The sequence below is a fragment of the Thermobia domestica genome, chromosome 13 (genome assembly GCF_964235325.1).
Source record: "Thermobia domestica chromosome 13, izTheDome1.hap1.1, whole genome shotgun sequence".
Taxonomy (NCBI): Eukaryota; Metazoa; Arthropoda; class Insecta; order Zygentoma; family Lepismatidae; genus Thermobia; species Thermobia domestica.
In genome coordinates this window covers 161,419,809-161,432,125 of record NC_137466.1, presented here as the reverse complement: position 1 = coordinate 161,432,125, position 12,317 = coordinate 161,419,809, and the positions used below count along the sequence as shown (strand labels likewise).

General features: G+C 35.0%; 1 protein-coding gene and 1 long non-coding RNA gene across 3 annotated transcripts in view; one reads left to right on the top strand and one right to left on the bottom strand.

The window, feature by feature from the left end:
* Positions 1–12,317, top strand: part of Pdfr (Pigment-dispersing factor receptor) — a 192,146-nt gene that overhangs the window by 97,066 nt on the left and 82,763 nt on the right. For both annotated transcript variants that reach the window (XM_081736763.1, XM_081736762.1), the window contains exon 2: positions 9,026–9,160. In XM_081736763.1, coding sequence (XP_081592889.1) covers positions 9,085–9,160 — 76 coding nt within the window. In that variant the 5' untranslated portion in view covers positions 9,026–9,084. The remainder of the gene's footprint in view (positions 1–9,025; positions 9,161–12,317) is intronic.
* LOC145668692 (uncharacterized) overlaps positions 1–12,317 on the bottom strand; it is a 205,072-nt gene that overhangs the window by 188,935 nt on the left and 3,820 nt on the right. The gene's annotated exons all lie outside the window — the stretch shown is intronic.

Genomic DNA, 12,317 nt, shown 5'->3' with positions numbered 1-12,317 from the left:
TTTTCAGAAAACCAGATTTCCAGTAAATTGAGTTGAGTTGATTTTGAGTTTAACGTCCTTTTCAGCAACGAAGCTATATGAGACGTAGACCTACTGATTAACGTGGAATCCAAACCACATGAGCTCCAGCCGGGAATCGAAAAGGAGTCTCTCACGGTAAAAGCGCGGACGCTAACCGCTTAGCCACGAATGAGCTCTCCAGTAAATTGAGTTAAACTTCATTGCAAGAAGACCTGAAGAGTTTAAGGTAATTAGCCGATTATTTGTGTTAGCACGGGGTACCCAGTGTGGTGAGAACAATGGAGCGGCTCGGGCCAAATAATGGTAAGCGCCATTTTCGATGAAAGTAAGCTATTAGGTGAAATAGGTTGTGATCGAAACACAGAACAGTATGTAGGTAGTTTAATTTCGGAAATATACATGTAAATAGTAGGGGGAGTTTGTTTGGTATGTGTCATTGCATTAAATTGCATTGGAATGTTCAGTCCTCTTTCCCAGATTACTCTAAAGTTAAAAAATATAACATACTATTAGGTTTCTCAGAACCCCTCAATTGTGAAGTTACTAGGATAAGAGAAAGAGCAGAGCATGCTCAAGACAACTGGTTACAATGTTGTGGAGAATTGTGATGTGCTGACCACACATTTCCCATATTTAAATTACCGGTTGGTGAGATTAACTTTGAGAGTAAATACGTCCTTTTTTTCTCTCATTTGGGCTGCCATTCTGCCTAGATTATATTTTACCAGGGTGATTCAGAAAGTAATGCCCCCAAGCCCACTGCTTACTGCAAATAGTACTGCAAACACTCTGAACTATGTATCATTAATGCACTGATGTTTAAGCTATAGAATGTAACTTCTTTAATCTTTCTATCTCTTCTCGGAGCAATCCATGACATCCACTGGTAACGTCCAGTTGAAACCGCTAGCTGTCATTGCATTTCTGACTGCGGAAGATTCTACGCCAAGGAACATTCATTGCCGGCAACGAGTCGTGGATACACCATTACGACCCGGAAACGAACCGTCAATCTATGGAGTACCGCCACACGTCCTCTCCTCCACCCAAAAAAAAAATTGAAGTTGTCCCATCTGCTGGCAGTGTTGTTGACCTTCTGCCTCATCCTGCCTATAGTCCAGACCTTGTGCTCCGGGACTTTTGGCTCTTCCTCAAACTTAAAGATCACCTTAATGGCCAACGCTACAGATATGACGCGGAAGCGATAGTTCGGCAATGGTGTCTCCAACAGCCACCACAATTCTTCACTGACGGAATGAAAAACCTTGTTTCGCGTTGGAGCAAATGTGTTGCCCATAATAGGGACTATGTCGAAAAATAATGCCAGCATGTGAAGCTAATATTGGAAGCTTTCCACTGTATCGGTGCTACCTGTCAAACACAAATAAAGGTATCACCTTGAACGCATTAGTTTCTGAATCACCCTCGTATTAAGTCACTGACAACGTTAAATGGGATTTGGGGAAAGGTTAAGTGAGGTTTTGTGTTGCACAACGAAAATATTGAATCTTTATGTAAGAACATTAATTTTCAGACTGTTTGTGAAAGAGAGAGAAAAAATCCGGATTGGTTGCAAACTGTCTCACATTACATAGAAAAACCCTCTAATTTAATTTTGTTTTTTTTAAGTTATTTATATATGTAGGAAGAAGCAGAATATTGTGCTAATATTAAGCTTACATTAGATTCCTCTTTTTGTTATCTCTTTGCTCGTAATTCAACACAATCCGAGTTCTCCCATTTAAAAAAAAAAAAAACGAAAAATATAGAATTAAGTTTTAATTTCGGGACAGTAATTCAACTAAGCTATATGAGTTGAGTTTCTACGAGCTATATTTATACATAATGAACACAATTCTGTTGTCTTTAATTAGCTACACGATTACTAAAATTGTAATATTCATTTTAAACCACGTTTAAGCTAAATAGGCAGGTAAACTGTATTTGTAGTGAGGATGAAAATTGGATAAAAGAACTTCTCTGTTGTGTAATAGAATAACCGTAGCTATTACGTCATGTAATCTTTTAAAATACCATTCGTTGTTCATCTTGTTCAGAAAAACAGGAAAAGAGTTTTATGTGAGTGACCTGAAGAAAGCAAACTCATATTATCCTATCCTCCAGCTACACACAGAGAAAAAAATAACGTATGTGGCATACGTAAAAACTTAGGTGACATGCGTAAATCCGCTAATCCTGCAGCGAACGTCTAACTGAAAACGTATGTTTTATAATACCTTCCGTATAAATTTTCCATCTATAAGTACTTTCCGTATGAAAGAAAGAACTGTATATAGGCGGTGAGGATCTCACATATAGATGGACTATGAAAACGTATGTTTTATAATACTTTCTGTATAAATGTTCCATCTATACGTACTTTCCGTATGAAAGAAAGAACTGTATATAGGCGGTGAGAATCTCACATATAGATGGACGATGAAAACGTATGTTTTATAATACTTTCCGTATAAATGTTCCATCTATACGTACTTTCCGTATGAAAGAAAGAACTGTATATAGGCGGTGAGGATCTCACATATAGATGGACTATGAAAACGTATGTTTTATAATACTTTCCGTATAAATGTTCCATCTATACGTACTTTCCGTATGAAAGAAAGAACTGTATATAGGCGGTGAGGATCTCACATATAGATGGACTATGAAAACGTATGTTTTATAATACTTTCCGTATAAATGTTCCATCTATACGTACTTTCCGTATGAAAGAAAGAACTGTATATAAGCGGTAAAGATCTCACAAGTGTTCCATCTATACGTACTTTCCGTATGAAAGAAAGAACTGTATATAGGCGGTGAGAATCTCACATATAGATGGACTATGAAAACGTATGTTTTATAATACTTTCCGTATAAATGTTCCATCTATACGTACTTTCCGTATGAAAGAAAGAACTGTATATAGGCGGTGAGGATCTCACATATAGATGGACTATGAAAACGTATGTTTTATAATACTTTCCGTATAAATGTTCCATCTATACGTACTTTCCATATGAAAGAAAGAACTGTATATAGGCGGTGAGGACCTTGGTCATTATAGAGGCACTTTGTTGTTAGAACTTTTGTAAACACAAAAGACTTAATTTTATAATAAAATTGGTGAAGGGATAAAATCTCGGTCCATTATTGATTCTACCTATAATTCATTACAATATATATCTATGCGCGAAAAAAAGTTATTTTGGTTTTCAAGATCAAACAATTAAAAAGTGATAAAATGGCAGGAAGAGCAATGAATAAAGTGTTCAACCAAAGATTTTCTTAAGAGATATGAAATTCATTTCAAATTTTGCTAGAGGAGGAGGGTTGGTGGCTCAGTGATCAAGCTGTATTACAAGCATGGGTTCTGTTTCCAGATTTTTTCTTGGTTTCCTTCCCAAAAGCATCGCGCTGGCAATTGGCTTCTTGGCACTACTATCCTTTATACCTCAAAATATATTTACTTCTCTGTACACCTGATAGTTATGTGAAATTTGTGGAAAGAACTCTCTGGAAGCAATTCACACCCCATAAAGAAAAAAAAAGTCTTGTTTACTAGGTTTTTGATTATTCTATTTAATGAATGACTTTAAAACACTTAGAGCCGTATGCAGAGTCATTTTGACGCGTGATTAGTGCCATACTAAAGAGTTCGACATAAGGTTCCTGTAGTAGTCAGGCCTTTAGTATTACGTTAATCATACTTCTAAACGACTCTGCATAAGGCGATTATTGTCTTAGTCTTACCATGCTTACTCACTATGCAATTTCAGTTTTTATTTATTTATGCTTAAAGGTAGACTTATTTTTTCATTTTCTGTTAGATTGTTTCTTACGTCCTCTGTATTTTTAATACCACATAACTTATTGTTTACTTAGCACCCTCTGTAATTATGTTTAAGCAAAGTTATTCTATTACCTAACAAAAATAAGTAAAAAAAAAGTGATAGAGCGCTTACCTCTTATACGTGGGGTCCTTGGTTCGATTCCCGGTGAAGTAAATTTCTGGTGGTAGCATCGTGTCCGTGGGTTTTCTTGGAGTATTCCATTTCCCTCGTACATTACCATTCCACCAGCTCTTGCCTTAATCATCCGTTTTTCTTAGTCTAAAGTGTATGATCCTGGGACGTTAAACTGAAAGATTTCATTTTATCTTAATTTCAAATTTCTTATTAATAAAGCTTTCAGTTAGAATGTTTTGTAATGTTGTTTAATTATCTAGGTATTTAACAGCCTCCCAGATCTACTTTCCAAAGTCAATTTACGTTGGAATCAATAGCAATTAAGAATTAACAACAAGAATGAGAAACAAAGTGGACGGAAATCGATCAAAAGGGGTATGTCTACAGATGAACATTTCGGAACTCATCCTTTGAAACATGAAACCTTCTGGAGAAATCTTAATTACTAAGATGGCCAGTCAAAAGATATGAACAGGAGTCTTCTATAAAACAAATAATAATAATAATAATAATAATAATAATAATAATAATAATAATAATAATAATAATAATAATAATAATAATAATAATAATAATAATAATAATAAGCGTTTGGCCGTTCGATAATATTTTCATGTACTTCAATTTGATCAGTTTTTTTTCAAAAGGATTCAAATATTAGAATTTTTGAAAAGAGTCTGGTTCCAATTACATTTGGCTTAAATATGAGTATTACATAGTAAATTCCCTTGAAAACGAGCAAATTTAAATATTTTGAAATTCTAGAGAGCAATTGAGATTTCGTGCAGAAGAGCGGGGCAAAAATTCAATTCCAAGAATAAGATGATAAAGTTATAAAATCTTAACTCATGTTCCGGTAACTTTATTCTAAACTTCCATTTGCGAGTTAATTGAAACCTTCAGTTTATAACAAGTTTTTTTTATTCCTATACGCCCTTTTTCTGGCTAGCTCCTAATTATGAAAAGATTTATTGCTGTTCTCGGAAATATTGGAAGATCAAACAAAATATCATAAGCCGGTATTGCGTTGACAAACGTTTGTGTAAACCTTGAAGGCTTCCAACGAAATTATTCCTGCTAATTTGTAAGGTTTAAGGCAAAATAGAAGATCAACCATTACTTCTCTCGTATCAGAGGTATTTTTTGTAGCATATATTCTGAACAGGCTTGCATTGTTGTCAGTTTTTAAAACGAAGCGAATGTTATGTACTAAGAAAAATGTTTGTAATATAAAAATATATTCTATGGGTCATACAGGACTGCAATTTTAAATACCAAGGGAGACTTCTTTGATCGTAACATGTTTAGAAAGCAAAGAGCTAATGAAGTGAAAATACAAAACCCTGCATCTACAATTACTTGTTCTAGAAAACAACCCAGGGCCACTCATTATAACATAGAATCCATTATCTACATGAAAATATTTTTCGTACCGAAGAACACAGAGCAACATATATTCCTGCCAGCAATAAATTGTAAAATCAAATACTCTTGTGCTTTCTTTTTATCTTTTCCACACTGCTAAATCTTTTTTATAATAAATTTTAAATAATATTTCACAAAGAATACTGAAAATAGGACCAGTAAAGTTATTTCAAATTAAAAGTATAAAATAACCCTTTAAAATTCTCTCTCTCTCGTAGAGATCAGATACTGAACTAAAATGTTGTTACCACTGTCATTTATTTTCGCAAATTGTTCTGCATCCTTCCTGCCACGACTTTGACGAGTTCAAACCTAGCGTTTTACTCATTTACATTCAGGAGCGCTGATCTATGATATATATATATATATATAATGTGTGTGTGTGTACAGGGCCGGATGTAGGATTTTTTGACGGGGGGGTGCACCAATAACTACCAGTACATTTGAATTAAATTTGAAGTTTTTGAATGCCTTTAGAAATTTGTGGTATGATTGAGGAATTACCCTAGAAATGTTCAATGTCTGGTCTCGGGAATCGAGCCCACAACTTCCCGAATGGAATATAATGGAGACTTGTATCGTATAGAATCCTTATGAAAATGTTGTTGGTTTCTCTTTTCAGATTGTATATATTTACAATGAAGGGAGAGGTGCACGTGCTCCAATGCAGCCTCTAAATCCGGCCCTGTGTGTATATGTGGGAGCAGGGTGCACTGCTAATTTCAATTTGAGATATCAACTTTCCAAGTTCTGATATCCTTTGTGTTTGATATTCTACATGCACTAATATCTAGATAATACGTAATGATTCCAATGTTTGGTCCTTTTTTTTTAATTTACCGTTTAACAGACATGCCTAGTTTGGTTATATTGTGTCGCGGTGTCTCAGTGCCAGAGCATTCATCTCTGGTGCGTCCTGTTCTGGTTCTGTCCCAGCTCTCGCCAAATGAGATTTCTTGTGGTACTCTTACTTTCTTCATTTAACCATTTCATTCATTCTCCTTATCATTGTCTTTTTTTCTGCACGACATAAACGTGAGACGTAAAACTCAAATAGTAGTACACATCAATAGTTTGGTTGTAATCTGAAAGGAAGAATATTTTGAATACACTACACAATGAATTATAGCTTTTGATCGTAACAAAACTGAAGTTAAGAAATGGTTTGAAAATAAGTTGTATTTTTATACGACTTCAAGATAAAAAGAAATTTTTGCATTTCTTGTGCCCTCGTAACTTCTTCTGTACAAATAAAACAAGAACAGGACAAGCGTCAAAATTGTTCAGCTGCAGTGATTCTTCCAGGCAGACATCCTGAAGTCCCCCGGAGTTGACCTACTTATTTCCTCTCCTAAATCCTGGAGCTAAGGTAAATAAAACTATGATTACATATAACTCTTATGTAGGGAACGTCCTTCAGCAAATAATGTCCAAGTGTAGCCCCCTCACACCATGATTTACTCGCTCTTCCTTTTGGATATTTTGTTTTCTGGAAGAAAACAAGTTCAGATACTCGCTGGAAACGTAGCTGAAACGGGAAATGCATCAAAACTTTTGAAGCGAATTAACGAGGAAATTGATTTCTTAAAAAAGAACTTACTGTACAGTATGTCCGGATGAAAATGTACCAATAAGAAATTTGAATTGTTCAAGAACCAATAGTGATAGAATCGTCCGGGTTTGTTTTTCGGAAAGGTGAAAGAATAGAATTTTATATCCAGCTCAAAACAAAAAAATCAGTTAACTCACCTTGATACATCCCCACGTGTGCCCCTTTTGTTGCTCGCCATAACACTTGCGGATTTTTTGACCGTCGTGTTCTAATGAATACGTGGAAGCACTTGCCTCAGCAGTAAGCATAGGTAATTCCGCTAATAGGTATTGTCAGACACAATCGCAGGAATCATTAGGGCAAAAAGAAACAAATATTTGGATAAGAGAAAGTTTATATGGAGAAATCTCTTGTTATTAAGGTTACATAAATTTGGGAGCTGAGGGTTCCGGCTACAGGTATATAAGAAATTATATAATACTTGTGTCCAAAAATTCTTGGTGATAAAACATCTTCATGGTTTCCGTTTGCCTTAAGTCCTCTGCCGGTTGCTGTCGATCTGTTTGTCCCGAAGAACTGCTGCCACAAGAATGAGAGAGAGTTCTGGCTGGATTGCAAGAAGACTACACTGGTCCTCTGTGCTGCTGCCTGGTGGCCGCTTTGTCAATTATCCCAATTAAGATCGGCACGAGAAGAAGCAGTCTGCCGTCCACAATTTTAGCTAGTTTCTACTATCAATAGGCCAAGAGCAGATTTTTGTTGTTGACAGAAAAAATACTTTTGTCATATCGCCTCGTTGATTTCCTCCTTTAAAAATGGAATATATCAGGTGAGTCTTTTGTGTACAAGATGGCGTTAGTGTTCCAATTCTCAGGATGTATCAGTGAAAATGAGAGAACTTTCCGCAAAACTGCACTACATGTTACAATTTATTTTATAAAGGCGCAAATACTACACAGACCAGTAAAGAAATTTGTGGTGTTTACGGGTAAAATATGTTATCAAAAGCAACAACGAAAAGGTGGTTCAGTTGCTTTCTTAAAATTTCTATGCAAAATGCTCCTCGCATCAACCACCAGATTTATTACCCAACATTTATCCATCTTTTGCACCTTAATTCACACTAAGAAGGGCATCATATTGTCTCTCATTATGTGTTGAGTCGCCCTGGCACAAGAAGATAATCCTTCACCTGTCTAAATAACAAGCACCACTGTGTTGTGGCGTCTGATTTGACCGCATCTTTCATCCCATCATACATACATCTTCAAATAATGAACTACGATGAATGACGATTACTAATCAATTGCTGAATAAAGATCCCCACATAATGGATGAATAAAGATATCAAATAAATGAAATAAAATCTTTTTGTCCTTTCAATTTATCCTTTATTCCCCCATACGTTTAACTTCACTCCCAAGAGAAGGTATTCACCTTCTACGGGTTTATGCACGAAAAAAATGCTCCTTGCAGTAGATGACCATCAATTACAGAAAACGTGGATGATATCTGGCAAAAGTCGAACAACACCAGCAATGTGAGCAGTCATGATATTGCGAAGTACTTAAAATGTCCATCACCAATAATAGTGTTAACCCATTTGGAGAAATCTGGCTACAGACAGGATCTCGACATTTCGTTGCCACATGATTTGACTTATTCGCTAGTGCAAACAAAATGTACGTTTAACTTCCCTGACTACGTAAATCAAAATAAATGAAGCTCGAAAAACGTTCGCGCAATAAATTAGGAGTCTGCCAAACGATGAAAACTCTTGTGGAATCTTAATACATACTTCATTATGCAATAGAATACTTCATTTGATAGATTAACAAACTTAAATAAGTGATTTTTTTATAAATCCTTACTTTTATTTCTTCTCGGTTTCATCGAGATCTACGTATCTTGTGAAGTTAAAACTACATAAAAAGCCTATTTTACACTGAAAAGTAAATATGTTGATGCTTTAAATTAGTTTTTGTATATGTTACTAGGACTTTAAATGAGCCTATATATGCTGATAAAAATTATATTTATTTTTCTATGTATATTTCAGGTTCCATTCAAGGATGAGTTAAAATCTGTTCTCTACATTGAATAAAAAATAATCAAAGTATGGCGGACGGAAATGACAATAAAGGGTTCGAAAGCTGTATGCTGCAATACTCGAATTTCAGTACTCCTTTTGGAGGTAAGTAAAGTCATTTTTTTCGAAAATGAAATCGAATATTTATGTTTTACGTCCTACGGTTATGCCGGCTAGGCTAAAGGAGATGATGAGGATGAGAAATGAATTCAATGGTGGAATGAAGAAAGTGGGAGGAAACGGGAGAACCCCCAGAAAATCCACGAACATGGTGTTTGTTCACCACAAAGCTCACTTGGCGCGAGCTGGGATAGAACCAGGAACCCCACACACCAGAGGTGAACACTCTACCACTGAGACACTATGTCGCCTACACACTTTGCACTTAGATTGTGCAACTAGGAGCTGTATGAGAATAACCTCTTGAATTGGATACGGTCCATCAATAATATGTCATTTCTTCAAGTCATATTGTCATCTACAGTTTATGCTCACTGTCTCAATTCTTCACAAGTTCTTGTTTCAAAAAGAAAGAGTGCACATTGCCTACATTATTAGATGTACATAAAATAAGCAAGCTGCAACTTGAAGCGAGTCTCAGGACCTACTTAATTCTCGAGATTAAATTCTAGCCCTTAGTAATGATTATAATCATGGAACCTACCAGATCAATATTTTGAACTTCACTCTATTATTCTTAAGATGAAGAACTTAACATTATTTTTAATGAATTCGCTTGTTGTGACATCGTAACATTGTCTTTTAAACTTTAGATGAATTGCTAATTAAAACACTGCACTTTCATTTGTCAGGTGATTAAACTTTCAAAGTTTTAGACATGCAACACTTTCTTCTACACAATTATTAAGCATTATTTCAAGAGACTGGTACTTCGTGAAAGTAATATTGAAAAAAACTGAAATAGCAAAATGTGTCTGTTACATATCCATCTTCTTCCTGTCTCACAGACATACCGGTATAATATATCAAACGTTGCATCCACGACCAAATCACGTGAAAGTCAAATTTGTAGGTTTAATGAGAAGCAAAAGCAAAAAATATGCCAGTTTGTGAGTAACGCGAATATGCAAACTTCAAAACATTTAACAGTTACATGTTTTTTATAAACATCTAAGCGCAAATATTTAGGATATTCTTAATTCGTATAGGCCTCAGCCGCTTAGTCATGTTAAGTTCTAATAGTTCACAGTCAGGCTGATAGATGTCTCTAGCTGTACTGCCTCCCACCTGACGCCGAGATAAATACTGCTAACGTGCAGATAATTTTGAGACGCGCTTAAGACTTGGGGGAGGAACAAGTAGTCTATGTTAATAAAAATGAATGTAATCTTCTTTGTGATTGGATGACGGACGGACGGCTGAACCGATTGAACAGTGGCGTAGTGTCAAAAATAATTTAAGTATAATTTATATATTTTTGAAAGTTGCTTTTTTATTCTTTATTGGAATTTTTTGAAATATTAGATATTCCTAGTTTTTGTTAACGAAGTACTATGTAAACGAATTTCAAATTAAAATGATTTGCGTAAACTCAGGATATACCTATCGTAGTCTGGGTTCCAGTTTTTACCTTCTAAATCCGCTACTGTTGTTGGCATAAATTTTCAAACCAAGTTTAATACCTACCTCGAACATTTTTCTTTTTCATGCCAGTTTCACTAAAAATTCATATAATAAGAGGTGTAGCTGAGTTAAAAATTTCATGCTACAGAAATTGACTAATTATTTATTATTATACATTTAAGTACATGTGATACTTAATTATTACATTTTTCTTCGTTACATGTCAAAATATTTTCTATTGTTTCTAATGTATGAATGTCAACATAATCCACACAATACCAAAAAGAAAACGAACAAACTTAGGATGTGAAACCAGACGTATATCCAATGACGGACGTGTAGAACAGCAGAGGAAAAAGAAATCACACAGAAGTGGTTAGAAGAGGGAAACAAATGAAGATGCGAATTTAACACTTGAGTCGAGCTGGGTTCTCACAATTTCATTTGGCTTGTATTACACATTCTAAGTGAAGGGGGAAGAGGATTCATACGATATTTCAAATATTTCCCATAAGTCTGTTTCCCAGTGCTAAGAATAGCGTTAAACTAGCTGTACATTTCAAAGAAAATTTTGATACTTTAAATAATATTTAAGAGATAAACACCAAACGGAATTAAAAAATCTCAGTAATGAGGTAGTTTATCTGTTCTGCGAGGGTATATTTTAAATAGATAAACGTGAATTGTGGATGCAATGTGTTATCTGCAAAATCTGGGCACCGGAAGACTGTGTTGAATACGAAAAGGATATTTTTGAGTTGAGTTGATTTTAGTTTAGCGTCCCTTTCAGCAGCGAGACTATATGAGACATGGACCTACTGATTAACGTGGAATCCGAACCACATGAGCTCCCGCCGGGAATCGATCCCGGGTCTTCCACGCCAAAGGCGCGTATGCTAACCACTTAGCCATGAAGGAGCTCGAGAAGGATATTTTTCTTTGTACCTTTTGCAAATAGATATTACACAGGAAATCTCATAATCTTTTTAGATGATTTTAAGTGAGCCTTACATTTTCTTAATGTTCGCGTCCATTGGATTTACATGTAGAATAACTTTTCAATGGTTTCGTAATACATGAATAATTTTTCATCTCATATCTTTTTTCAGACTCTGTAATAATAGATTTATCATAAATTTTCCTAAATGAGTTATTTTACTTTTATTACAATGTGCTCATATTACAAGCACTTTTTTTTTTTTTTTTTTTTTTTTTTTACAAAATATCTTTGATTTTTCAATATCTTTAAACTTGTTCAAAATTGTTTATATTTGAACAGCAGTTTTATGTAATATTGTATTTCAAGTTTTCAAAAATAAAATTAGAACTCCATTTTTAAAAATCAGAAACAAAATAGAAGTTAATAATACCACCTTTAGTTCTGTAATTACAAGTTTGAGTTATAAGTCTTGTAAGTCTTGCAGTATTCTGGTAGACATGCCTGTATTCATAACAGTATAATGAAAGCAGGTTAACATACCAAGTATACCCCAGCCCCTACTATTGGACTATCTGCAGTCACTTTCCTACCAGTTCCTCGATTCCACGTCGATACCATATCTTGTCCTGAGAGACAAAGAAATTAGTCGCTGTTGTTTGCAACTCTTGTTGGTTGGTGAAGCATCGTGATTTAGTAAAGTGTGTATGGATCGAAACACTACCTAGGTAGTAATCTGAA